Source organism: Poecilia reticulata, linkage group LG19 (genome assembly GCF_000633615.1).
Source record: "Poecilia reticulata strain Guanapo linkage group LG19, Guppy_female_1.0+MT, whole genome shotgun sequence".
Classification (NCBI taxonomy): Eukaryota; Metazoa; Chordata; class Actinopteri; order Cyprinodontiformes; family Poeciliidae; genus Poecilia; species Poecilia reticulata.
Genome location: NC_024349.1, coordinates 12,523,657 through 12,551,013, shown reverse-complemented (window position 1 = coordinate 12,551,013; position 27,357 = coordinate 12,523,657). Strand labels below are relative to the sequence as shown.

Here is a 27,357-nt window from a genome sequence, read left to right as displayed (position 1 = left end):
TATATTTCGCGCGAGCCTTGAATGAGCGCTGTCCAAGGTGCTGCAGCACCGCACGTCCCCTCCCTTTCTCTCCCTTTTCCTCGCACACACACATTTTCTCTCCCTGAAAACCACGTGACCCACCCCTCTGCCGAGTCTGCCGCGAGAGCATCATCAGACTGCACCTTTTCCTCCTCAGGAGAACGGAGGAGAGAGCGACCCAGAGTCAGACAGACGGAGAGAGAGAGAGAGTGAGCGAGAGAGAGAGAAAGAAGGGGGGAGAGCGGGAAGCAATAACACCTTGTCATCTTCAGTCCGAGTCCGTAATAGTTGTGTTCCTGTCTGGTCGTTTCCCTTTTTCCTCTCTTCTCGTGTCGCGGATTCAAAATCCACCTCAAATGGGAAGGGAGATCGATGCGTCGCGCGCGGCACTGTTGCCACGGAACCACAGGATGCGCGCGAGGTAAGCAAGGATCCTTTGAACAAAAGCGGTTCTGTGGCTTTTATTCACAGACGAAACGCGCTCCCACATTCTAGTCGGCACGATAAACATCTGCTTTTGTTTGTTCATAATGGGAAAAAAAAGGAACGGAAGTAGGAGATAATGTAGTAGTTAGCAGCTAATAGGGCGCAGGTGACGATGAAGCTGAGCAACTGCCACGGGAGTGAAAGGGAAAAAAATGGAGAAGAGGTATGGCTGCAAATCGAGAATCGATAATTCAACCGCATTCATTCACCCCGTCTATCAATACCTGTGATGTCTCCGCTTTCTTTTGCTTTTTTCAACACGGTGTGAAGCCTCCTGTTAGTGTAGTGAGCGGTTATATTCGCAGTCAGTGCGGGTTGTGTCCCCCTTTTTTTGGTTTGAAGGCATTCAGACGTTAGAAACGGGGATTTTGGAGCGTAATTCGATTTGAGTCATCCACCGCAGTAGCAGCGGTGGCGGGAGCTGCTCCCGCTCTTTGTGATTGGGCTAACTGGAAACCAAGAAGGTGCAGCGAAACAGCTTCTCACCGTAAAAACATTTTCTCCCTTAAAAATAACAACACAATTGGAGTCAAAAAGTCGTTCAATAAAGACAGCATTTAGGAAAATATTAAGTGTTTGAGGGATATATTTGTGACTTGAAGCTAAGTTGCAGGTATGCCGCCTAAAAAAACCTCCTGCGGCATTATGAATCTCTGTTATGGAGATGCTGTTGGTGTGTGTGAGTTAAAGTCAAGCTTTTATTACTTATATTAATCCCGATGTGTTTACAGATTGATCAAATGTGACCAGGCTAGCGGTGCGCTCAAAATCCATGAGAAAGTGTAATTTGAGAATAACAGGCTCAGCTTGCTTGCGTGTGTATGTGTGTGTTTTGTTTGAATGTGTGTGTTGACCCTGGTTGATTGTGCCGTCTCTGTTCTCTCTGTAGGTCGCTGGAGAGAGTGATGACGCTGGCACACACTCACATACACACACATATTTGCCCACACACGCTTTAAGTCTTGCCCCTTGAAGACAAGGAAGAGGAGAGGGGGAGAAAATACTGCTATGACGGTGTCATTTCTCACCATTACCAGTGTGTGAGCTGTACACACGAGCACACTTACACTCTGTGGGGAGTTGCCTGCATGGGGGATAAGACCCTATCTAGGGCACAAAGATGGAGTTTGCATCCTGTTTGTCCCACATCTAACACACAAACATACTCACACACACACCTGGAGATTCATGACTGAAATAAGGAATGAAGAGGAGACGCTGAACATCGAAAAGACAAGACAAACACCAGGCCAAGGCATCAGAAGATGTTCAAAGGGTGTTAAGAGAACAGAGGGTGCTGCCGTCTGACCCTTCCCTCCCTCTCTGGAGGTCCATTGTAGCTGAGCTCTCTTTGGTTAAAAGCATTACCAAGACAGCAGGGTGGACAGGTGACAGTGTTCTACGAAGTGCCCTGCAGTTGTCACCATGAGCTGTAGGCTAGAGGGAACACCCCAGCTCTAGCATCTATTTAATTTTGTGTGTGTGTGAGTGTGAGAGCGAGTGTGTGTATGAGTGTAATGGCGGTTTGCGTTTGGGCGGCAGCCCCCCTGCTCTTTCTGGGGCTGTGCCTGTGCAGCGTAGGGGGCCAGGCCCAAGGGGAGGTCCTGGAGTTTGGGGGCGTGTCCAGCCAGTGGGGGCGGTTTCCGGTGTGGAACGCCTGCTGTGAGAGCGTGCTGAGTTTCAGCCTGCGGACTCAGAGCCAGGAGGGCCTGCTGCTCTACCTGGATGATGAGGGCTTCTGCGACTTCCTGGAGTTGCTACTTCTCCACGGGCACCTGCGCCTACGCTTCTCCATCTTTTGTGCTGAGCCAGCTGAGCTGCAGTCAGGCGTAGCGGTGAGTGATGGGCGGTGGCATGCGGTGCGTGTCAAGCGGGACTGGAGGAACACCTCGTTGGAGGTGGATGGGCGACTGGAGGGATGGGCAGAAGTGAAGAGTAAGAGAAGAGACATGACAGTATTCAGTCACACATACATGGGCGGGTTGTCAGCAGATCTCCACTCCTCGCCRCTACGCCTCACCTCACCCTCAGTGCGGGAGCACCCCGCCTTTCGTGGCTGGATCACGGCAGTGAGCATCAACGGCTCGCTGGTGGCGCTGGACAGCTCAGAGGGCGTCACGGTAACAACTGGCTGCGGGCCGGACCACCAGTGCCAGAACGGAGGGGTGTGCAGCGTGGTCAACGACCAGGCCRTCTGCGACTGCTCCGACACCGGCTACCAAGGCAATGACTGCAGCGAAGGTAAGGCCTGAAACCATGCTGACCCTTCATATACATCCCATCCTTTACATATACTGACACACAGACATACAGATTTATCTTAAACCATACCTGCAAATTTAACCCGGAAATTCCCTACCCTAGCTTCCTTAAAAGAGCATATCATTCACACCTTCACAGTTCTCCACAGCTGGCATCTATAGACCAGCAGCCTTCACAAAAAGTGCTAAGCCTGCATACTGATTATGCTTTATATTGATTTCTTGCCTGCAAACGACTCCCAGCCTACAACGTTCACCCAAACTCAGATATAAGGCTCCTGCTAGGAAGGGCAATCAGTTTAGCGAGGCCTGAACCGAGATGGTGGGAACAGCTGTTAAGTGTCGCAGTAACACGGTAAAGCCTTTGAGTCAGCAGACTGAATACAGATTCCTGAAACCCAATGAAAGGTCTCTCCTGGCTGGTCGGCTTTGAAGGCCTACGTCGGTGTATATGGCAGAACGCAGTACCCATATAGATCCACTATGGATGGGGTAGCTGGATGGTGTTGAGAAACTCTAATTGGAACCGTGCTAAGAGGCTGGAAATCACCGGTTGTTACATGGCTGACACCTGACTGCCTGTGTTAATGGATTTGGATTGATTTTAGATGGCCTTCAGAGCTACTATGCATAGGGTGTTGAAATGATGTGTGTAGAATCTATCACTTGCCATTAATTTTAACAGCCTCCAGCCTTTTGAGATGCTCTGTTTGCGTCTGTGTGATTTGGTATAGTGTGTGTTAATGTGACAGCGCTCCTATGGAAGACAGAAACAGCGTAGGATGCACTTCATGAATGAATAACTGCTCAAAAAGGAACAATATGCTTTAATATTTAAACACCACAGAAACACCCTCATTTAATTCTGCCAAACAAGCATTTGGTCAATATGAGCGCCAATAGGCAGGSCATTGTAATTATGGCCATTACAAAAGCAAAACAGTTGCTTAATGAACTCAGCTACCTTGTTATGGCTCTCAGTGCAAATGCTTTCATTGCCACCCCGCTAAAGATRTGTGTGTTGTCAGATCTGCTTGACTTCATTGAAAACAAATCTGCATTCTTGATCAATAGCTCTAGAAACTGCTGTAAACCAAAGATACCTTCCAGCTTTGGCCAAGCCATTGATTTTTTTTACTCCCTAGAATTTAATGATACAAATGCATCTGCCAAAAATGGTCGGGTTGCCTTGCAGTTTCTCCACCAGGAAATWAAAAAAAAGACCTTATAGCACCGCTGTCAGCATCACACACATCTCTTTAGCCACCCACCGCATCACACCTTCTCATTTAGTGGACCGTGGGATGGCCTGGGTTGCCATGGAGACAGGACTAATAAGGAGACCTCATGCCAGGAGTGTCTCTTCATCATATTTCTTTCATTTCCCCCATCGGCATTAGCCTCCCTTTTTCCTTGGYACCTGCAGGCAGTGCCCGGCTACCGGTGACGTCAGCCGTAATTTTCCCCATCCAAATCTGCATTATCTGAACTTCTTTGTGTGCAGCGTGTGCGGTTAATGTGGGAAGCATCGAGCTTTACCAAGCAGCTTTAAAGGTAAATTTGCTGCTGCTTTGTGTTTACACGTGCGGAAATAATTAATCCACTGGGGGAGAATTAATAAAATCAAGCTCCAACAATTAGTCAATTAGTTGTAGAAAATGAATCATAAAGTAGCTCAATTGTGAACTCTCAGGTAAAAAAAGAAACAYGTTAATTATTTACAGATCCAAGATTCCTAAATGTTTGCTTTTGATGCCTTTTTACTGTCGTATATGATAAAGGGATGAGGGATGCGCAGTTTTATCGTTTTCTTTGCCTATTYTGATTTTGACCAACGTTTAAATGTCAAGGACTATTAACACATAAAACAGAAAAAAAWACTGCCAATTCMTTTATAAAAGTAGTTGTTTTAAATCCAACAGATAATTAAGAAATTGCAAGATAATCCCTATTTACKCATAAAGCTTTTTGCCCCAGATCTTTATCTGGTTATTATACTCTAAGGTGCATGGTGCTGGGTGACAAAACTGGGGGAAGTCTGAGTTTTGATGCATTTGATGAATAGGAGAAAAAATCAGATTTTCCATATTTGATCACTGCTGGTCTTGGAAAAATCGTCCAATTCCAATCCCCRGATGACTGATTCTTGCATCTCTAGAGATGTCTCAAAACATCATCTGACAAATAATCTGTACATTATTTGATTACATAATAAGCCGAGTATTTAGCTTCTGTTGCTTTTAAAAGATGCATACCTTTTCTCTCATTCAATTGTTAATTTAAAATCCTTTATTTTCACCCTGTAGGTAAAAAACAATTATCAAAATCTTTCAATGCAATGTAGAAGCTCTAGTAGTGAAAAAACAGAATATTGATTCATTATTAATAAAATAATTCCTGCAATAAGTGTTTGCAATCAAAGCACTTAGGCTTTCTTAAATACAGGAAGTGACAAGTTAAGCTGTGCAAAGGCTCCCTGCTGCACTGAAAATTACTCTTTATGTGATCCAAGCCAGTCTAATCCAGTCTGCTGTTTTGCTTCTTCTCAGCGACACACTCATACCTCCACAAACATATGCAGCCCAAATGTACAAACACATGTAGACACACATTGTGAGATATGCAGCCTCCAGGACCACCATTATTCACACCACCGCTGATGTACCTGACAGCAGGGCAAGCTCTATGAGCCAAATAGGAGATGCATACATTTTACATAAAGGCTCTCAGCAGAAGCATTGCCTACATTGCGCTGGCACTTGTCACTCAACAAGAGACTGCTCGTATGAAGTGGAAGATATATATTCCTAGAAATGGGCTCACATATTAGCTGCGAGTGTTATGGATAACACCTGGTACACAGATTGTTTTCCCCTCTTGGCAGTAGATCTTCTCCTTAAATGGGTCCACGGGTTGAGCAATAGTATGTTTGACATTGGGGAAAATCATATAGCTTTACAAGAGAAAAATGATACTTATGCTGCCTCTTGAATAAAATTACAGAGCTGGATAAAGTATAAGAGGCTATTATTTGTGGGCTGAGTAACAGGGTCTCTATTTTATTTTTTTTTTCCCATGCCATTTCCATTTCTCGTGTTTGCATATTTGAGATTAAAGGGACAGTTCAGTATAAATGAGATTCTGYAAAATGCTCAGGAGCAGTTATTAATCTACATCTTCATTTTGTATAAATAGTTTCTTCCGGAGGCTAAAGATAACAGCTAGTGAGAAAGTGAACTTTGCCAACAACATGGAAACAAATGGACTTGCGTAGCTCTAAATTGTTTCATGCAGCAGCATTTTGAGTATTTGGACGGGAAAAAAAAGAAATGGTAAAAATGTAACAGACAAGAGACAAACAACTTAGGATGTAAGAATATCGCAACTGGCTAAATGTTAGCAGCTAACAATGTTAAAATAAGCATCTTATTGTGCTGAAGAGCTTTTAMACTGTCCAGTTGGTGTGGACTACACTGGATCTTTCATTAAAAATCAAATGTTATTTTTCATTTGTTTATCTTAAACCATGTTTGAAGTGTTTAGCTTCCAGAGCGAAGATGTGCTTTTTTTCTTCAAATAACATTATATTTAGCTTTGCTTTATCTTTTCCAAATGGCACCTAAATCAAAGACTACTTTGCTGCTTTGATGAGTTTGGACTGTTGTATGATCTCTAAGTGTTCAAAATAATTTCAATATTGTAATACTGTAATTCTTGAATAAATGATTTTTGATTTTTTAAAACACTGTTWAGGATTTCTGAAGCTTTTATGTGTGAAACACAAAATGGGAGCATTTTTGATGCTTTATTTGCATTAAAACCTCCTAAGCATTAGGCAAGTATAAAATGTGCAAAAATGGATTTGTCAAACCTTTAATTTACTGACTACAGAASTGAAAGCCTTTGCTTGAATTGTAATAAAGAAAGGAATCGTCTCGTTTTCCCAGAATTGTTGCTAACCTCACCTAATTCTTGTCTCATTTCGTACTACTTGTAACGTTTTAGCAGAACCAAGCTTAAAAACTACAGAACTATCYCTTTAAGGCGCAATTTCTGTTTCAGAAAGATGGTAGAAAAATKACAATTGATCGTTTGGAAACAGTAATTCMGGTCCCTGTTTTGAAAGTACAGTAACTTGTGCCCAGTAAACGCAGTCAGCGTGCTATTGAACTGAAAGCGTTTCTGAGCAATTTTGCAAAAAGATAAACSAGGGTGCAGTACTCTTTAGAGTGTTTCCAGTTCTTCTCCCATACCCACTTGATTCATGTTTCTCATTTTCTTTAAATAGTTTAGAGATACAGATAGCTCAGAGAGGAGAATTTAGCAGATGATGTATTTTTGTGGACGAGTTAGATTGTTCTTTAAAGTGCTTTTTATGGTCTGAAGTGTTTTTACATCTGGTCCTCCATATACTGCAGTTCATTTTGGTCTGACAAAGATACTGCCTCGGTGTTATGCCTCCAACCGCAGTTTGCAGCTAATATTTATGCCACTGCCAGGGAGTAGCCTTAATCAACTTAGAGTATGTCTACAGTAAGAACGGGTCGGTACGAAGTTACCAGGACTAAACATATCATGTATCATGATTTATTTAAAACAAAAAGCACCTACTGTTCCTGCAGCTGCTCTAATAATATAACATTGATTAATGTGGTGAAAATGTTTTCTAAGAAACCTATTTATAACCATGTTTATATATAAATGTGAATAGATGACTGCTAAAATTTAGTTGTTGGATCAAGTGGTCATCACACAGAATATTATATACTTTTTTGCCAAATAATAAGTTAGTAAGTTGACATCAAGCAGTTAATCTGTTGAGTCTGCTGCAGCTTTAGTCTTAAAACAGCTTTACTGTAATGATATTAATGTATGGAGCTCATTTAGTTCCATTACTGTCTATGTTTTTCATGACAGTGAATATTTCCCAACAGGCGAATTTGTATTTTTGTAAACAAAAGAAAAGTGTAGAACCATGTTGCAGGCAGCTGACTAGCAGTGGGAGGTGGGGGAAAATATAACGTTGTGCTACTCTATACTCTGGTCACTGGTCATACATGTTGATTTGKTGTCTCATCAAAAGAAGTTCAAATCATAGCAGAATTTATTACCTCAGTCTACCTTAATACTGGTGACTCTTAGCTCAGAAGTGTTGAGGTATTTTGGATGCACTTATTAAAAGATGCACTTATTTCCTAATTCCTCTTTGCACTAAGAGCTTGACTTCATGATTAATTTGGCTAAGAATTATCTGACTGCATGGAGCCACTAGTACATTTGAAAACCAAAAACAAACGCTAAGCTGAAGACTGTCGATTCCTCACTCTTGATCCCAATACACATGCACTATTCAGAACAGGAGAGAGTACTTAAAAGAAAAGGCAAGACTTCCACTTTATTTCCTTTACCTTTGTACCTCTATTATGGGTTTTACTCCAGGAAACATGACAAACCAGAAAGCAGCTTTACAGCAGCTCTAATTTTAAATTAAGGGAACATTTTTAATGTGAAGTTGCAGTAATGACTCGACTGGAGCCTATTTTTGCTTATACTCAGTTACATTTGAGTGTACTTGTTATTTGAAGTATTCAGGTTTTTTATTTCTTTAATACATAAATAATAATGATTCCATTCTATTTATTTTTGATATRCTTCAGGTAGCATGTTAATCTTRGGGTAAATTCAGTTTTTTKGTGTTCAAAGAATTCCATAAGTTTGTTGGAACAAAATRAACTAAATTGAAGTAAAACAGCTATTTTTGTTTGGTCTAAATTAGTCATTTAGATTAATTCAGATTCAGCGATTAGTCCAAAAATTAATTTGGTCGTGGCAGCCCTAATTTGAGCAGATCCGTGCCTAAATTTAATCCCTGTCTGACGCATTTTGCCCTGCAGTGAGAGCAGAATGAACCTGGCTTGTTAAGCCTGGCCTGGCTTGCATTGTCCTTGAGGGCAAACCGCTGTTAGCATGCTAATGGCTCCACCTGTTTCTGCCATGCTACTAGCGCAAGGGCAGAGGCAAGGAAACACTCTTCTGACCACGCAAATCAAAACACATGCACACACTTTCACACACACACATGCACACATACACACAAAAAAACGTTGACACGCACAGTCAGACCCAGCACTGAATCATGCATGCCCCTTGTCCTTTTTTGCACTGCTAATCCATCCCTACATGTTTTCCCTGCTATTTCACGTCATTATTACTGCCATAGTCAATGTTGCTGTGTTTGCGTGAAAGACGGCGAGAGTGTGAGAGGGAATGTGTGTGATTGGGTTTGTGGGTATGCGTGCGTGCGTGCGTGCGTGCGTGCGTGTGTGTGCGTGTGTGTGTGTGTGTGCTGCATGCTATCTGTTGGGGTGCTCTGGGGAGAGGAAGCAGCTACAAGGTAAGTTGTGGGGTAAACGGCTCTTGAATCCAAATCAACAGGTAGGAATGTATATTGATGCCAACACCCCTCTCCTCTCTTACTTCCACCCTCTCTTCCTACAAAATGTGGGTGCTTGTGTGTGCTGTTAAGACAAGATCTAAGGAAAGTTGTGCATTTCTTTAACCTGGCTGCGTGAATATACGTCTAAGCAAACCTCAGTTTTGGCTACCAGTGCAGCATGGTATCCATCGTGACGTTTGTGTTGACTTTGCATGCACGATGCAACGGTAACCCCTGGACGGGTGTGCATGTACAGTAAGTAGCCATGGTGACCCTTGGGCTGAGCATGCATGTTAATGAATGTCTGTCTCTCTCTCTCTTCGCCTGGCCGCCACGCCCTTCCAGAGCACAGCTACACTCCAGGTACGTCACATTATCTATCTATCTATCTATCTATCTATCTATCTATCTATCTATCTATCTATCTATCTATCTATCTATCTATCTATCTATCACATTATCTATCTATCTATCTATCTATCTATCTATCTATCGCACCAATTTCCTTCATGTCTTTTCTAATCTTCTCTTTCTGCCTTTTGTTCCTCATAACATCTTCTACTGTCTATACAGTAACACTAAATAGCCAGGGTAGAAGTTAGCCAGCTTGAGTATATTCTGGGTCTTGTGTTATGTACAGTAAAGGTTCTTTGCTGTCATCTGGTAAGTACTACATCTCTTGTTGCAATCATCTGAAGCGGCACTCGCCTCAAGGTTACATAGACATAGACAGATAAATACTGCGCCGTGTACGACCCAGTTCATGGCTGTGTGCAAACGTCTTTGTACGTACCTGTATTGTGCGTAGGATAAGTAAGTGCGTTCAGAATGGTTTTATTCTTATAATTTAGATGACTCATATTTATATATATATATCTATATGCACACACACGCAGAGAAGTAGCCTCCTCCAGCATGCCAATGACAAACTCCTGCACCACTAAAACACATCTATGCATAAGCACTCACACACTTCATGGTCCTTTGCTGTGCTGACTGTGCTCTTGTCTTCCTTCAAGGTCTGGCACACCTGATGATTGGCGACCAAGGTATGGCCTCTTCTTACCTCACTTCCTGTTGTCCTCTGCTCTTCCCATCACCCCCAACCTCCTCCTCCTCCTCCTTCTCCACCTCACACCCCTACACTCAAAACTCCTTGTATCCCTCCTCCATCTCATCAACACCCGGTGCGGATGGAAGTTATTTCTCTAGGCACAGAACTCAGGTCAGTCCTTCATGAGATTCTGAATAATTTTGTTATTAAAAGAGGTAGATTTAATTAGAGATGTCTTTAACCTCTTGACCTGAGAGCAACTTTCACTATATATATGTACATATATGGGAAAACACATATATACATATATATTCTAGCTGCTTTGCTGGAATTAACTCCAGGTCATGGCAATGGAGCAAAAGGACATGTGACCCACTGACCCATGGATGGCGGATGGTTTGAATTGGTTTTTCCTCTTCATTTCAGTTTCCCTTCTCCGTACGTTGGAGTCTGACTGTAGCCATGTGGTGTGTGCGTGTGCATAATGCTTACATGTACATGCATGCCTCAACATAAATCAATGGCAGTTGTCGCTGCACTCCTCCATCGTGCATCAGCTTCYAGCATGTCTCTTTTTATGCCACCACTGGTGCTCAAACGGGCTCCTGATCATACGCCGGCGAGCGCATGTGATCCCGAACAGCTGTTTGCTGCAGTGTTTGTAAAAAGCAATGCWGTTATACCCCGCAGCCTCTATGTAGTTCATTGTTTTTGAAAGTAGCCCAAAAACAACAGCCGCAACTGGTCTGCTTTTAGAAAAGAAAAAAAAATGTTTCTTGATAACCAGAATTCACAGTGCCACCCTTTTTTTGTTCTTTCCCTCTTTGTTCCTGCCCTCTTTCTCACTGTTTGGAACACCAACTCCTCTGATTTAGGAAAACTCAGAGGTACACCCATGATTTACTTATGTGTTTGGCTACTGGGTTGTTATGGATGGTGATGACGTTGCTGAATGTGTTGACAGGCTTTTGACTGCACACTAAATGTGGAGCTTCTTTGAAACAGATTTTGTATATTTGAGATAGAATTGGAATGTGACATTTTTGACAAGGTAAGGTGTTGCGACATGTAATTGCAAGCGTGTGTGTGCGTTTGCGTGTGTGTGTATGTGKGCCTGCATGAGTGCAAATGAATAGAAGCTCCAGCCTACTGTGCTTTTGAAAATCTGAAGGTAGGTGCCGCTCGATCWTACGGCTCTGCATGACGCTGATGAATACACTGATTGGTGCACATGAAGATAAGCCTGACCGTGACAGGCTATTGTGCTCTCTGATTGGGCAAAAGTAGACATAGTGATGGCTATGCCCCATAGTGAGAAGTTGTGTTTTTTTCCCAATGTGGTGTTTAATAGAAAAAGATTGGTTTAAGATGGCGGCTAGTTGCATCTTGATGCAAGGTCAAATAAGCTCCWTCATGGAAGTTATCTCTAACTAGACTTGTATTGTTGTTTTTTTGCTCTGTTCTGGTAAATAAAGGCCTTTGCAAAGGTATTTATACCCCTTGAACATTTCCACATTTGGTCCTGCTACAGCCACAAACTTCTATTTAATTAGGATTTATTAGACTAACACAAGCTAGTGCATAGCTGTGAAGTGGAAGGAAAAAGACCAATGTTTCCCCCTTTCTTTTTTAAGGAAAGCACAAAAATAGAGAATCGCATATTTCTTAAACTTAAGCAGACTGGATTGGGAGCATCTATTAACATAGATTATATTTTGCTGCAGATTCTTAAGTGGATTTAGTCTGAGCTTTGACTAGGCCACTCTAACACTTTAATATGCTTGGGTATAAAACTGTTACATTGCAGCTCTGACTGTATGTTTAGGGTGAATCTCTGGCCTCAAGAGGTTTTCTTGTTTTGTATTTAGCTCCATCCATCTTCCTATTACCATACCAATAAAGAAAAGCCTCTCCATAACCTGATGCTGCCACAACCATTTTTCACTATGGGTATGGTGCATTCAAAGTTCTGGCCTTCTTGGTTTTCTTTTTTGCACTCATCTGTAACAGGRCAAACCTGAAATTAGCTGTAGATCTCTGCAGCTCTTCCAGAGTTACCTATTATAAACACTCCTCTGGTCTGGCCTGTAACTTTAGGTGCATGGTAATTTTTTTTTTTTTTAGGTTTGAAGTTTTCATCTTCAGATGATGGATTGGACACAGCTTTGTCCTTCTATACCCCTTTCTCCTGCACACTGCACAGCAGACCTTTCTGCTGTGTTCCTTGGTCTTTTTGATGCTGTTTGTTCTCTAACAAACCTCACAAAACAACTGCATTTATATTTAGGATAAACTCACAAATTATGCACTACTTTTACATAAAATCCCCCCAAAATACATTAATATTTGCAGTTGTAATTTGACGAAAGGTCAGAAAGTTCCAGGGGTGCAAATACTTTTACAAGCCAGTGTAAATAAGCTGATAATTCCAGATTCTGCCTCAAAATGTCTGCTGTGATTCATCCAGGTGGCACGGAAATTTTAATTGCTTGATCTGGCTTATGCTCAGCATTTTAAATCACCTGCTTAGGTACTGACAGGTATTAACATATGTTTGCAGCGTTATTACACAATGTATTCTGTGTATCTGTTTGCCAGTACCCCCTCACTATGAGGTGTGTTTGGATACTGATAGGCTAAAAGTATAGCTGTTTTTTTTTTTTCAACCTTTGAAGTTTCTGTACACATGAAAAAGAAGGCGTGTGTTTTTTTGTGAGTGTGTTTTTTTGTTCTGCATACTGAGATGTAAAGGCTGTCAAATGGTGCAGACAGAGCCTAGCTTAGGTTAGTTCAGCGTAAAGAGGCTTTTTGAGGAGACCGCAAAGCTGAAATGAGTTTCTTTGAGGGGATGGATGGGGTGTGCAGTCTTGAAAAGATATACAGCGTGTGTGTGTGTGTGCGTGTGTGTGTGTGTGTGTGTGTTTGCGCGTGTGCATGTGTGGGCATTAGAAATTGAGAAAAAAGAGACAGCGCCTCTGAGAGACGACCTAAAGAAATGAATGATAGAGGGAGGGAGGGGGAGAGGGAAAGAGCGAGAGATAAAGTGAGTCGTCTTCTCGCTCCTATGATGTAGAGCAACTGGCTGTATCTGCAAAGCGGCAGCGACGGTCCCGCCTGCCCTCCTGGTCCAGTCATTCTCCAAGGGACATCGGCCCTGATGGGGATCCGCGGACCTTTCCCCTCCTCTACAACACACAGTTATCATTCTCTMTGGAAATGATACCCACAGATCACTAATCACTTTGAGTGGGTGAAACGCAACCAATTGTGTAAGGAAGGAAGGAAGASAGAAAAGAGGCAGCCAAATTGGATTTTCATAAGTATTGAGCAGCCAAAGGAAGAAGGGGGAAATGGATTTTTTTTTTCAAAGTATTGAGCAGCAATAATCTGGATGGAAAATGTGCTTAAAGCCAAGTAGCAGATTTAGCCTTTTATTCTGTTCTCTTTGCTTGGCCAAGAGGTGCGCTGGAAGAATGATAGATTGCAGATTTTGAGTAGTTGGTTTATTGTTCACCCACCAGTCACTTTATTAGGTACACCTTGCTAATTCGTGTTCATTTTAAAAGCACTTTTTAATGTAGTTTTTGTCAGACATCATAATTTATTTTTGATTACAATTTTAGATTTGACCAAATTTGAACTGCCAAAATCTAACCATAAATACAAACTGATAAACAAGTGAATTTTTCATCAGTGGGGAAAATTATTTTCTGTACATCCAGGTTAAATATTTATGGAATGGAAATATACTAAAATTGCACAGAACCAACCTTAGATCTGATAGGATTTAATACCCTTCATATTTGTCTCATCTTGAATCGGTCAGGAAAATGATTTCTGTCACAGTTTAAGTCTTTCAGCTTTAGTTTTCATTTCCTTGGTCTTTACCAAAACTAGGACAAAACAATGTTCATCAACAAAATCAATACTTGTTAGTACCAGATTGGACTCCCTTTTTACCTTCAGAACGGCCTGAGCTCTTCATGGCATACATTCAACTTGGTGTCAGAAAAATTATTCTGAGATTTTAGTCCATATTTGCATCTTGCAGTTGCTGMAGATTTTTCTGATGCACATCCATGATGCCAGTCTTTGATTTGAGCTTTGTGACATGGAGAGTTATCCTGCTGGAAGAAGAAATCAAAAGATAGATACACTGGGCTTTAAAGGGTCAGAAATAAGGCTTAGCTTGTACTAAAGCATCCTAAGAGTTGTGAGAATATATCTCCCAAACCATTACACTGAAATGTTAATACCTTGGTCTTTTTGATGCTGTTTGTTCTCTAACAAACCTCACAAAACAACTGCATTTGTTCATGCCAGGATATTTTGCCAGAATATTTTGTTCATGCCAGTTTTTGAYCCTGCAATTGAAATTAAGATTGTTTCCCAATGTTGGTGAAACAGTGTCAATTGTAGCCTCACTTTCCTGGTTTTAACAGGCAGCAGTGGCACAAGGTGTGGTCTTCTGTGGCTGTAGGTCATCTACTTCAAGGTTGGACATGATGTGCATTTCGTTAGGGTGCATTCACACCAGCCCTGTTTAGTCCGCTTTAATTGGACTCTAGTTCGCTAGAAAGTTCAGTTCGTTTGAGGAGGTGTACATGTGTAATYAAACTCTGATGCCAACCAAAAAAGTGAACTCTGGTCCACCTACAGAMCTGGGTCTCACTTAAGTTAAAGTGGAATCCGTTCACATTTTTCTCCGTCTTCACACACGAACATGACATTGGTGTTTACACAACTGCGATTTACTGGATATTTTCTCTTTTCAAACCATATTTGCACATAAAATTCCCAATTTTCTGGCAAGCAAAACATGGAACTACCATGAAACTCATTAAAAATCACTTTCTGATGCTTGCTTTCAACTTCAACAAGTAGTCTCCATCATGCTCGATACCTAAATGCATTGATATATAATTCACTGTGATGTGCTTTGAAGAAATTGAACAGTTGTACCTAAGAAAGTGGCCGGCAAGTTTCGAACTTTAAGGCACAATGTCAACTCAATAATGGATGTTTGTTTGCAGCCTGTCCAAATGTTCTCGATATCAATCCAAGAATCACAACCTAGACATGTGGTCAGCCTCTCTTGAGGTGACCTTTAAAAGTACGTGAACGGACGGACAAACGGACACACACTCACACACAATAACCTTTAGAGAGTGCCTGCTGAGTGTGTGAGCTAGCGTGTGCTGGGTGTAAATATGCATGAGTAAGGCTGCCTGCACATATTCTTCATGGTCAGTGGATGAAGGCAGGAGAGGGATTGAGGCTGTGTGCGTGTGTGTGTGTGTGCGCGCGCGTGTGTGTGTGTGTGTTCTGGGGAGGTGGATTGTGAGTCATGATTTGTGACTCATAAAGCGTCGGCAACCAAAACGGCTCTTTTTAACACATTGTTTTGTGGCAGAAATGCACAGATGGGGGATGCACTCCACTCCATAATGGGGCACATGTTCAATGTCACACACTTTAGATTTCTCAGAATTATTTGCCTGAGTTTGTTTTTTTTCTTGTCCTTTCCGCCACCCATGGCTTTGTCCTGGACATATGCATATCCCACAAACAGAAAAAGCACAGATAGCCGCAGCAGACGAGGTGCACGCTGACTTCACCATATGTGGGGTTGGGAGTGGTAGCAGACGCCAAGAGAAGAACCAGTCAGTACCAGCAACGCACAGCATGTCTCCTACCTCTTACTCATCAGCATGTACAGTCCTAATAATAAATCAGCCACCRAGTATKAAACAAATTTAACTTATTTTAATTAGTTGAACACACTTTTGACTTACTCCTGTTATAGTCTGTTGCTTTATGAAAGAAGCGTAATTGGATTGGCTCTTAATGAAATTAATATTCTGTTTCTTTTATAGAACTTGGGGACAAAATTTATGATCATATTAGTAAGASCTGATATTGCAGTGTTACTGTTGGGTTTTACGATGGCAATATTGATTTAATTTGGCCCAAATTTCCCTCACAACTCTCTTACTTTTTCATTATTTCCCTGCTCCTGTCACTTTCCACCAGATTTAGCATTTTGGACTCTGAAATTTACATCAAATGTTGACATCAAGGGCATTGAGAGTCCATTTTATTGGTTAAATATGTTTTTTCCAAACAGCTTGAAACATGACAAGCTACTAAATACTGCATCCACGCAGTCCTTTGCAGATGCAATATTGCAAAAATTGATATTCAGAGATGCACCGATCAGGCTTTCTCTGGTGGAAACCAATTTCCGTTCTCCTTAAGGTCCAACCTGCCATGTCCTATTTTAACCAAAGACTATTACTCATAAAAGAAATGGGCTCAGGGTTTTATTGATGTTGTACTTTTGAATCTAGCAGAAAAGGTAATAAGGACAAGATTGTTCCCATTTGCACATCAAAGCAAATATCCATAAGCTTTATTTGAATGGAAAAAGTGTATAAAAAACAGGCTGTTGTAAACTGGAAATGTTGTAAATTCTTCATTTTGATGCATTTACTGAATAGGGAAAAAAATCAGACACATTGAATAATTTACCTTGAATGATTTCACATTTGCAATTGCAAATCAAACTTAACTGGAGTTGTAACACAACAATGAGAAACTATGAGATCATGTGAAGATTTACTGTATTATTGTTACTATATTTTTTGTTTTTAATCTGAATCCTGGTGGCACCGAGTCAGGTTGAAAGAACATATCATGTTATTGGAGTGGGATTCAGTTCAGATTAGGCTTGATTGACACCAATTGAATGGTTGTCTTAGTCCTTATCATTCAAGTGCAGATTAAATGTAAGAATAGAAAATCCTTAAATGTGGAAGTAAATTAGTGCCACTAATAATCCAAAATTACCCTATTAATCCCAAAGACAATTTAATTAAAACCAAAAAGCAAAACGGCAAAGTGTTTGTATCTCGCATCTTTTCTTAGGGCAGATATGCAAAATCATCAATACTACAATAATTTTACTGAAACTTTAGGGAAAACATATATTATTATTATTATTATTATTATTATTATTATACCAATTTACATTTCTTTGCAAAAGTATTCACTTTGAACCTTTTCGAATTTTGGTAGGTTACCACAAATGTAAATGTGTAAATAAAAATCTTTGAAGTGTGGCATGCATTTGTATTAATCTTCCCTGACACAACAAATGCAGTTAAATGATCTTTCTCTGCAGTGATATCTTAGGAGATGTCTATAAGTTTTGCACATCTAAATATTGAATGGTGATAMTCAGTAATCGTCTTACAGACTTTTGCTGCTTCTAAAAGGAAAACTCTGACTTTCTTTCCTGCTTTTGATAATGGCATGCAATCCCACAGYATAAGGATGTCACCACCCTGTTTTGACATGGGGATGGTGTTTAGAAGTGGACCTGGTGTGTTCGTTTTCTGACATGCTGTCCTGCATAAAGGGAAAGAAGCAAATTATTTGATATGTTAATAAAATATCTATATTTTCATGTCTACCTTAGCTGTTGGTCTCTTTAGCTCCTCCAGAGTTAAAATGGACTGACTGGCTGCTTCTCCTAAAGTCCTGGTAGCCAGAACMTGTCTGTCTACATCCAAAAATAAAATTTTAATAGAATACAATTAAGTTTTTGCTTGACAAAATGTAGAATGGTCCAAGGGAAATTAATACTTCAGCGTAGATTTATCGATCTCTCTGCCAGTTTGCAGTCAATTATTTTTGAGAACTTATGGAATATTTCCCCCTGAAACATGTCACATTTTACCAGAAACATAATTATCAGAAAAAGTATTTCACGTTCACAAAACTTCTTAATCACTGAGGAAAATCTGCAGAATAGACTGCATAATTGTCAATGAGGGATCTTTACTCGACACATTAGTCGGTAATGGTTGCGTAATCTCACAAGACGAGCAAATGAGCAGTGTCCAACACAAGACGGAGAAAGAGAGAGACGCTTGGTGTTAAGAGGCAAGTGTCTGTTGATTGGCTTCCTGCCTCACTGACTGGCGTGAATTTGGATTCTGATGGCCACATCTTGAGCTGTGAAAAAAACTGTCCCCTCCGGCCGTCAACACTCGAGAAGCAATTGGTGCAAAGTTTTTTTTTTACTGCGAGATGCGCAATTTTCCTGGATTTTCCTCCTTGTCTAATGGGACTAATTCTGCCTCTTCTCAATTTTGCTAACACACATTACAGTAGAACGCTCATTATTGCTTAACACCCATGCAACTCTTGTAATGAAAGTCATAGCGCCACATACAGAGCTCTGCCCCCACATTATCAAGGAAATACACAGCTACTAAATTCAACAGGAGAGATGTGTAATCCCACTGATAAATGTAGACTTTTTTCCCGGTAATTGTATGCAATTATCATCCTGTTAGGACGTGTGCATATTAACACCTTTAGCGTTCATTGCTACTAATAAGGAACAGACAAAACCGGCRGTCTTTGTAATCGCCTAAAAATAAAGGCATCAAACGGACACCACGGTTTTCAGAGGATGGAGAAGGGGGGGAAAGATAGAGCGGCGGCTGGGAGGGAGTGCGCAAGGAGGATAGGGCACGGGAGTGTGGAAAAGTGATGGTGAGGAAAGATACGAACGCTTTCGGAAAGCGGGAGAAGAGAGGTGGAAAGAGAAGGTCGGAGACGAACATGGAGACAGGGAGGGAGATAAGACTGCGGTGTTTCTCAGCAGGAGAGCTGCATCTCTCCTTGGGCTTAGCAACACGACACAGTCTCAGAATCAACCCGAATGGTTTTCATCAGCGATGCAGATTCCTCAAATCTGGCGCACACACACACACCACACACACTTGTCTTTTTGGAATGAAAGAGGGAGTCTAGTGGGTGCTCCAATTGTCTCTTACCTGCTCCATCAATTTCCATCATTTCTGGGCGGGTGCTGGAAGTAGCGGCCCAATTGGCGATTCACTCCAGTACCCCATCTGGCATTTCGTGTTCATTTCTTTGCCGCTTGCCAAAACAAGAACATACACACATTGATTTAGAGTTCTTGTTTGGCATTTAGATAATTGAAATAGCCACAATACTCATTATGGGCCCATTATATTACCTTTATGAAAATATTTYCTTATGCCCTCATTATTTGTTAACAAGCATTTGAAAGAGAGTTTCGGTATTTTTTCCTTGTGCGTATATCTCCACGGGTTTGTCCTTGTTGCTATACAAACGACCTGCACAAATGTACATTTTTCACATTGTGCATGCTTTGCCATCCCTCTGTGATCCTCGCTGTGCGTTTGCGACATGATACCGCCGCGCTTATTTCTGTGTGCGTTTGTCTAAAAAGGAATGAAACTGACTCTGATCTTATCCAGCTTAAGACAAATACRCTGTTCCGCCTGAAGACATTGTCATGGAAACAAACCGGTTTCCCTGGGTACCAGAGAGAAGGCCAAATTCAAACTCTACAGATGGAGGCAGAAGGGAAGGAGAGATATGGGCAAAAAGACACACGAAAAGAAAAGATTTAGCACAGTGGCAGGAGGCGCTTTTCTCATTACTTTACCTAAAATGAAAGCCAGAGGTATGTAAAAGACTCCTAAGTGTGACGAAAACGCATTTAGAACATGTAAATCTGCTATTATGCAGAAAGGTTTTGTTGTCATTAATGCTAGTTTAATGTATTTAAAACAGTGCAGCATAAAGTAWAGAAATGAGCACAGTGCAACACTTAGCAGTCCATTATTAATGCCATGTATTCACGCTCTGCATACCAATAATATTGTTGGCCAATTAAATKAACTCTTGATGTMCACATCTGATGTAGAGATTCGATGTGGGGAAAAAAGAGGACAGAGAAAACATTTGTTTACTGCAACTGGTATCAATTTAACAACTATGAAACACACATTTTTCTTATATTGTGTAGCTTTTTTTCCCTGAGATGCCTACATTTGCTGTTATTGGTTGACACAGAGTTAAGGACCTCATACTTGACACCCCTTCTAAAAACTCTCTATTGCCTGTTTTAATAGTGCATTAATAAGCACAGTAGAAACCATCTTACTACAGAAATTAATGTCTACAGTCTTCCTCATCTCCGCTCTTGGTGTAGCAAGTCAAGTAGCATCAGTATTTTAGCTTCCCAATCTGTATTTTCTTTTGAATATTTTAGACATACTCTCAGTGGCTTTTCTGCAAATAATTTGGATTTACTTTGCACAGAAAACTCCACAAATAGGTGAATCCACAAATAGTTCCTACATAAAAGCTCAGTGGTATTGATTGGATATTAGAGATATGCCGATCAGGTTTTTTCCTGCCGCTTCCGATTCCGATCACCCATGAGGGCCGATCACCGATACCGTTCACCGATACCGATCACATACATAATTTTATTTTATTTTTTATCATAAATACTACCGGTTACATTATGTGGAAAAAGGAACCATGAATTCACCTTAATTTAGACAAAAACTTGTTTTTAATAACTTTTTCCAAGAAGAAAACTAAACAAAACAGGCATTSTGCAAATTGTACTGCTATYKRTAATACTATCTTTAACAGACTGATAACATATGRAGGCTCTGAAGAGGCTAAATAATGCAAAGAGTCAAAATAAAACCTCTCAACATTGCCAAAAAATTAAAGTATAAAACTTAACATTCAAAGGCAAATACAGGCTCCATTACAATAAACAATCCTGAGTTACTGAATGAAACCTTCGTGATAGCATGGCGGCTAGCTGATTACTGCTAGTTCTGAGTGGCTGTTTCTGACTGAGCAGAGTAATTATGCAGAACAGGGAGGAGATCGATTATTGTTTCAGAGATTATTTGTCTCATGTTAGGACAGCGAAAGTTTTAATAGGTATGTAAAATGTATTTTTTAAGTTAGATGCTGCAGCTTTAAGCAGAGGTTCGGTGTGAGAGTCACTACCAGGTGGAGCAGAAGCGGCGCTCTGTCTGTGAAATATTACCACCTGTAGTGTGTAGCAGCGGTTCAACAGCGAGAACAGAATCAGCGTCTTACATCGCAGCTCGAAGAGTTAAATAATTTTGCGGGTTATTTGTTTAGCTTTCTGACTGTCATGCTAATCCGGGTGAGTGTTTGTAGCTGTGCGCTGCTTTACCTGCTATCTGATCCTCCATATGTCATTTTTTACTGCAGTGAGCCTCGATGTAGCCAAACTTCGTCATATATGGCATTGGCATTGTCGTGTAGATGCATTTTGACCTGCTTCAATTTTCCGCTGCAACACGCAAACTTCCCCATTCACTCAGTGTGTTATAGTTCCACACCGCTTAGGATTTGTTGCTGCGCGTTTGTGCAGTGTGAAGGAAAGAGGAGACCAGCTGCACAGGCAGGCTGCGAAATGAGATGCAGGTGATCGGTTTGTGTGATCGGCAAGAAGAGACCGTGATCAGCGATCACTGATTATACACTTTTTCACGGAAATCGGCCGATTATGATCGGTGGCCAATCAATCGGCACACCTCTATTGGATATTGTAATATAATCAATACTGACCATTAGAAATATGATGATAGAGGTAGTAGTTTTGAATCCCAACAAAAAAACAAAGGACTAACATGTATTCTTTAAATAATCTTCACTCAGTAAAAACTTTCACACTAAAGAGTTGCGTTGTCAGCACTTCCTTGCTGTGTTGATGTATTAATTTGCTGATTGGAAAAGGCAATACTTTTGATTCTGAAACCAGTCATTCATCGGTCAAGGCTGGTCAGGCAGAAAAAAAATTGGTCTGCCTGTTGTTTTCTCTCTATTCCCAGCTGGCTTCCTTATTTCTATTTTCTGCTTTTAATAAATTAATTGGTTTAAAATGGCAACAGGAGGTTGGAGGACTGTGATTATCTCAATCTAAAAAGACAAAAACTAAAATCACACAATCTATGGTGTAAAATAACGAGAGTCAAGTCAAATATAAGTAAAGCTAAAAAGGATCAACTAAAGCTGAAAAATGTTGGCAAAAAGATCATTAAAGCTTAATAAATATATTAAATCAAGAAGACATATRCAAAGTTTCTTCAGATTTCAATTTGGATCAATTTCCATTTCTTTTTTCCAAATACTGTTACGCATAAAAGAATTAAACTTTTGAATCTAACAGAAATTGAAGAAATTAAAAAATGAATCCAATTGATAAATCAAAGCATAGTCCCCTGACCTGTATCAGATTTTTTATTTGACCTAAAAGGTTCTCGCTGTTCAAACAGTTTTGATGCACTTAATGAATAGAAAAKCTGGTTCAGGCTGATCTCTATTTTTTCCAATCATATCAGTTCTTTTGCACTGATTTGTTATTCCTCATTTTACTTTCTGCAATCCGTGTGTCATCTCAAACTAGGAGCTAATGTCTTCATTTTAACAAAAAAAAAAAAAAGGAGAAAAAGAGATCCCGTATTTGAGACAGCCGATCTGTCACTGCGTCCTGACAGTAATATCCTCCTCTACAGTATTGCTCCCCTGGCTGTGATGTGATAACCCAATCGGTTTCTAAGCCAGACGTGGTATATCACAGAGCAGAGATGGAAACAGAACTCGTTTAGCGAGCTTGCCTTTTACCGACTGAATTTTCAGACGTGAAGGCACTACTATCGGAACGTTATATACACCGAAATGCATTTACATACATTTCCAACTCTGGACATCTACATCTATACGCTGCATATGAGTTTTTAGTTAATCCACCTGTCGGTTATTAAGAAGGAATGCCTTCATGCAGGATGTTTGCAATATAAATGTGTGTGTGTGTGTGTGCGTGTGTGTGTGTGCAGTGTCTGAGTGGAGCTGATAGCAGAACTGCATGGTGGGCTAAAAACGAGGTGCAGGGGAATTGCAGTGTGCTATCTCCAGAATGACAGGGCTGCCATGATTGAGGCTTGCAACACCAGGATTTAGATACACCAGCATTTTTCTCTGTTTCATTCTCTCTGGCYGGCCGGCCCAGCCCCTCGATCTGCCACTCCCATACCTCGAGCCGTCTTGCTATCCCTCCATTTCTCCCATCTCAATGAGTGCCTCCATTCCCCGTTTCTCCTTTCAAATCCCTCCTGTGCATTTCTCTCTTTTCTCTCCCCTGCTTCTTTCCACCCTGCTCCCTCTATCAGGTGCTGTATAATGAAGGCTCCCCTGATGTGCTCCCAGCCTCCATCCGCCATTTTGATTCAGTACAGCTGTCCATGATAATGTACTGTTCACTCAATCACTCTTTCTCTCTCTTCTCCTCCTTCACCATCTCTCTTCCTGTCTCTCTTTCTCTGAAAGACACATGCACACTCTTGTATTTCGCTTTTTTTTTTTTTTTTTTTGCTGGAGCCCCCTGTGACACAGGGTTGCCATGGAGAAACCAAATTACTCTGTGAAACATTGAGGAGGAGACCCATGAGATGAGACAAAGCCGTAAATGACACACACACACACACACACACACACATGCACACACACACCATACGTGCACCAGCATACAGGAAAATCCGTGTGATGTGTGTTTGATTATTTGAGGGGAGGTACAGTTGCAGCTGGTCCCTCGGAGCAGCAGAGATCCGATCAGCTTTTCCGTCTCTCCCCGCCTCCCCCGTCTCCCCACAGATTGCCTTATTCAAGCAGCAGCTTTCAAGGTCTAACGCCAATCATTTTTAAATTTCTGCTTATTCCCGTTCCTCCTCTAGCCTTGAATGTTCAGATCTTACTTCTTTTTAACACTATTCATGTATRTTTTCAGATTCATTTCATAGATTCACTTTTTTTTCTTTTTTCTTTCATCCTCATCTCTTATAGTTYATGGCTGCAAGGTCATTAGATCTATACTTCAATTTCAGTTTTATTCTGTCCAGCCTTCCTGTTATCTGCTGAAAGTCTCACTCTTTTTTACGCATGTCGTTGTAAGTACAGTTTTCTTTCATGTAGATTCCTACATGGGCTTCCTCTGGGCTTCCTTTGACTTAATTTGAAAAACCAAAATAATTAACCTTATATGTCTTCTTCCTTCAGTAACTCCACATACACCAAAGAATATTGAAAATAGTAAAATGTTTTGGTGTTTCGGATACGTTAGTCACAAGACAGAGCAGTTCCAGATGAAAAACAGCAGATTTTAATTTCTAATTACAGAATTTTTAGGTTATTCAGTCAGGGCAATTTTCTGCATAGTCCACCTTGTTCTTGCTTACCTGAGTGGCAAAACATTGAAGGTGGCAACTGTTGTTAGCAGTTGGATAAGGGGCAATTAAATATTTACAACTGTTTGACTCAAAAGGGATTCTTGTGACCGMCAAAAAGATTATTCTGAATACAAAATCACACTAAAGCAGAGACAAGAGTTGCCTGTTATTTATGCATTACTTATTTCCACAGTGAAAATTTTGCAAAGCAAAGTCTGGGCCCATTTAAATGGCTATGGCTATGCATGGACTCAAAACAGGAAGTATGATCAATCTCAAGTAAGTCAAGAACCTGAGTGGACACTTTAGCTGCATCTTCATACATACAGTTCCCTGCTGGCATTTTCTGTGAAGATGAAATTATATATTTTAATTCAYGGTGCTACCTATGATACCTTTTATATGATATCAGTGCAGATGTGGATAAATATCTGGAGGGCAGAGATGCACATTAAAAAGCAAAATATGTTTTAACTGCAGAATGTGAAAGATAGTTGTTGTGCAGTACAAGCACAGTATTTAGGTTCTGTAGGACCAAAATGTTGGTCGATAAAAGGCACTTAATGWTGCAATAATGAAGAAGTTTAACCCTCCAGACTSAACAGATTAATCCAGCCAAATTTGCAGTACCGTAATTCCACCACACTTGGCGCTAGCAAAAAAATTCCTGAAAGGGRAGACGTTGCGCTTTCCAGCCAATATCAGGGTTATTGCAGTAATTTCACCTCCACCGTTGCAGGAAGTCAAATTAATCTGAGGGGTGCTCTTTAAATAGACGGTAAATTGTGAAAATAACTTGCTAGATATTGAAAGTTCCAGTTGTTATGGATAAATGGGCAAATTTATTTACTCACAGGACATTTAAAGAACTGCATACAATTAAAATAAGCAAMAATATCCAGGTGGAGATTTGAAACATAGGTCTATAAAGGTTAACGAGGCAAAGGGGGGCAAATGGAAACTGAAGCCAGAGTCTAGGAAAAATCAGAGTCTAGGAACCAAAATCTAACACATGAAAAAATAATGACGAGCAGGATAAATCCAAATCCAAAACAAGAACCAGCAGAGACAGACTCACCCAAAGAGGGATATATACTGAGGAGAGGTGATCAGTGAAACATTACACAGGTGGAGACTAATCAACCAGAGTGAGAGCAGCTGATTGAGAGACAGAGGGAATGTAATGGAATAAGTGGCTGAACAGAAACGATCAATCACGAAACAGAACACAATTARAGTGACTAAAGGAGACAAAGAAACTATGAAGCAGGAGAGAAAGACAACAGGAAGTAAAGAAGAGRCAGAACAGGAAGGACATGATCTGAAAACAGCTGAAGCAGTTGCTGATCTCTGATTCCTTAAGAGTTTTTCTCCTTGAGCTTTGGTTTTTCAGAAACAAAGAAATTCATTTCTCATTTTGTAGCACAGGTTTTTATTTTTTGCACATCATTTTTAAAGATTTTCACTAAAACTAAACCAAAAAACTAACTAAAAACAGATGTATTTGTTTGTAYGGTTATTCTATAACAGCTTAACATCAAATAATGTTTGACGTTTTCTAAAAGAAAAATTGGCTGTTTTTATTTCACTTCATCTTTAAAATCAACCAGCTAAGCCTCCTGGAGACAGGAATCCAGTTTGAGGGTTGGACTCTGTGTTCTGTTGTTTGYTCAACTGAATCTAATCAGACTGTATTGTTGAGATGGTTTCTGAGAGGCAAAGCCAGGCGAATAAAGGCCAGACAGACCTCAGACCACTTTTACCACAATTAAATTCAACAAAATTTATAGCTTGTGATGGTACTTGAAACAGGCACACAGTGCCCTGCACAAATATTCATACCTCTTTAACATTGAAGACAAATGCTACAGGACAGAGTTCAGGATGCCCACATGAGAAAGAGGAGAAAGAAGAAGATTAAAATAGTCATTGCAATACTTACAAATATTCTCATATAGCAAGATTTTCTAATATCATGTAGCCCTAATATTCTCTGATCTAAATTATTTTGCTTGTATTTAATTGATATCTTTGTTGGTCAGATAGTAATGAAGCCTGAATATTAGTGATATTAAACCAAAACTGGTTTAGTTTCACCATTTTCCAGACTCACTAGATGTTTCATCTGTTAGACTTCCGCCGCAGTCTCAAGTTTTTTTCAGATTTATGCACTCCTTTCACAAAGACCATCACAAATATGATTCATTGAACTTTGGGGGACAAAGTTTAAGAAAAAGAAATACTTTTGCAGATCACTACATTTTGGAAATTGTGTTTCTTCGTCTCCTCCATTTATCGTTAATGTCAGGTAATTGTTGAGCGTCTCTGTGTCGGGGCCACGGTACTTCTCCGTCCTCCGACTTCCTGGCGTTGATCGACAGTGCTTTCCACAGGATGAAGTGTGACATGCGGTGTGTATGTCAGTGTCTGCYTCAGTGTTTACTCTGAGCTAATACTGACTCACTCCATTAATCTGAGCTACAACAGATCCACTCCAACCTGCCCACTTGAGGGAGATGAAGGGGCGGGGGCTGTTGCAGATGCACGCTCAACACATGGTCGCGTTCGCATAACCCCACGTATGCCTTTCCCTTCTGATTTGCACGCGTGATGCAACAGAGTGAGCGTACGCGGGCCGGGACGTCCAAATCGATGCGGAGATGCTTTATGTTCTCCTGTCTGCTCTAATGACGTGTCTGTAAATTAACAACAGAATAGCAGAGCAGCGCTCTGAAACCTAATGGCACCTCTGTAAATTACCGTTGAATGCTACTGGACGCCTGCGTGTGTTCTCATTGCAAACACACCGCCATCCCCTTTTCGCTCCTTTCTTTGTTGGCACCTCATCTACATTTGTCTGAGGTTGTGTGGTTGTGTGATTGTGTTAACACTGTTGCTTGTTTCAGTCTGTGTGTGTTTTTTGTGTGTGCCGATCTCTCTCTCCCTTCCCCTCGCTCTTTCAGTAAAGAC

General features: G+C 40.8%; 1 protein-coding gene across 10 annotated transcripts in view; it reads left to right on the top strand.

Annotated features, from left to right (window-relative positions):
• Nucleotides 1-132: 132 nt before the first annotated feature.
• nrxn1a (neurexin 1a) overlaps nt 133-27,357 on the top strand; it is an 85,512-nt gene continuing 58,287 nt past the window's right edge. For 5 of the 10 annotated variants that reach the window (XM_008437088.2, XM_008437093.2, XM_008437089.2 and 2 more), the window contains exons 1-5: nt 133-442; nt 1,397-2,748; nt 9,550-9,567; nt 10,224-10,253; nt 11,134-11,145. In XM_008437088.2, the coding sequence (XP_008435310.1) occupies nt 2,016-2,748; nt 9,550-9,567; nt 10,224-10,253; nt 11,134-11,145 (793 nt within the window). In that variant the 5' untranslated portion in view covers nt 133-442; nt 1,397-2,015. The remainder of the gene's footprint in view (nt 443-1,396; nt 2,749-9,549; nt 9,568-10,223; nt 10,254-11,133; nt 11,146-27,357) is intronic. The other 5 variants (XM_008437094.2, XM_008437085.2, XM_008437087.2 and 2 more) reach the window with 4 other exon arrangements.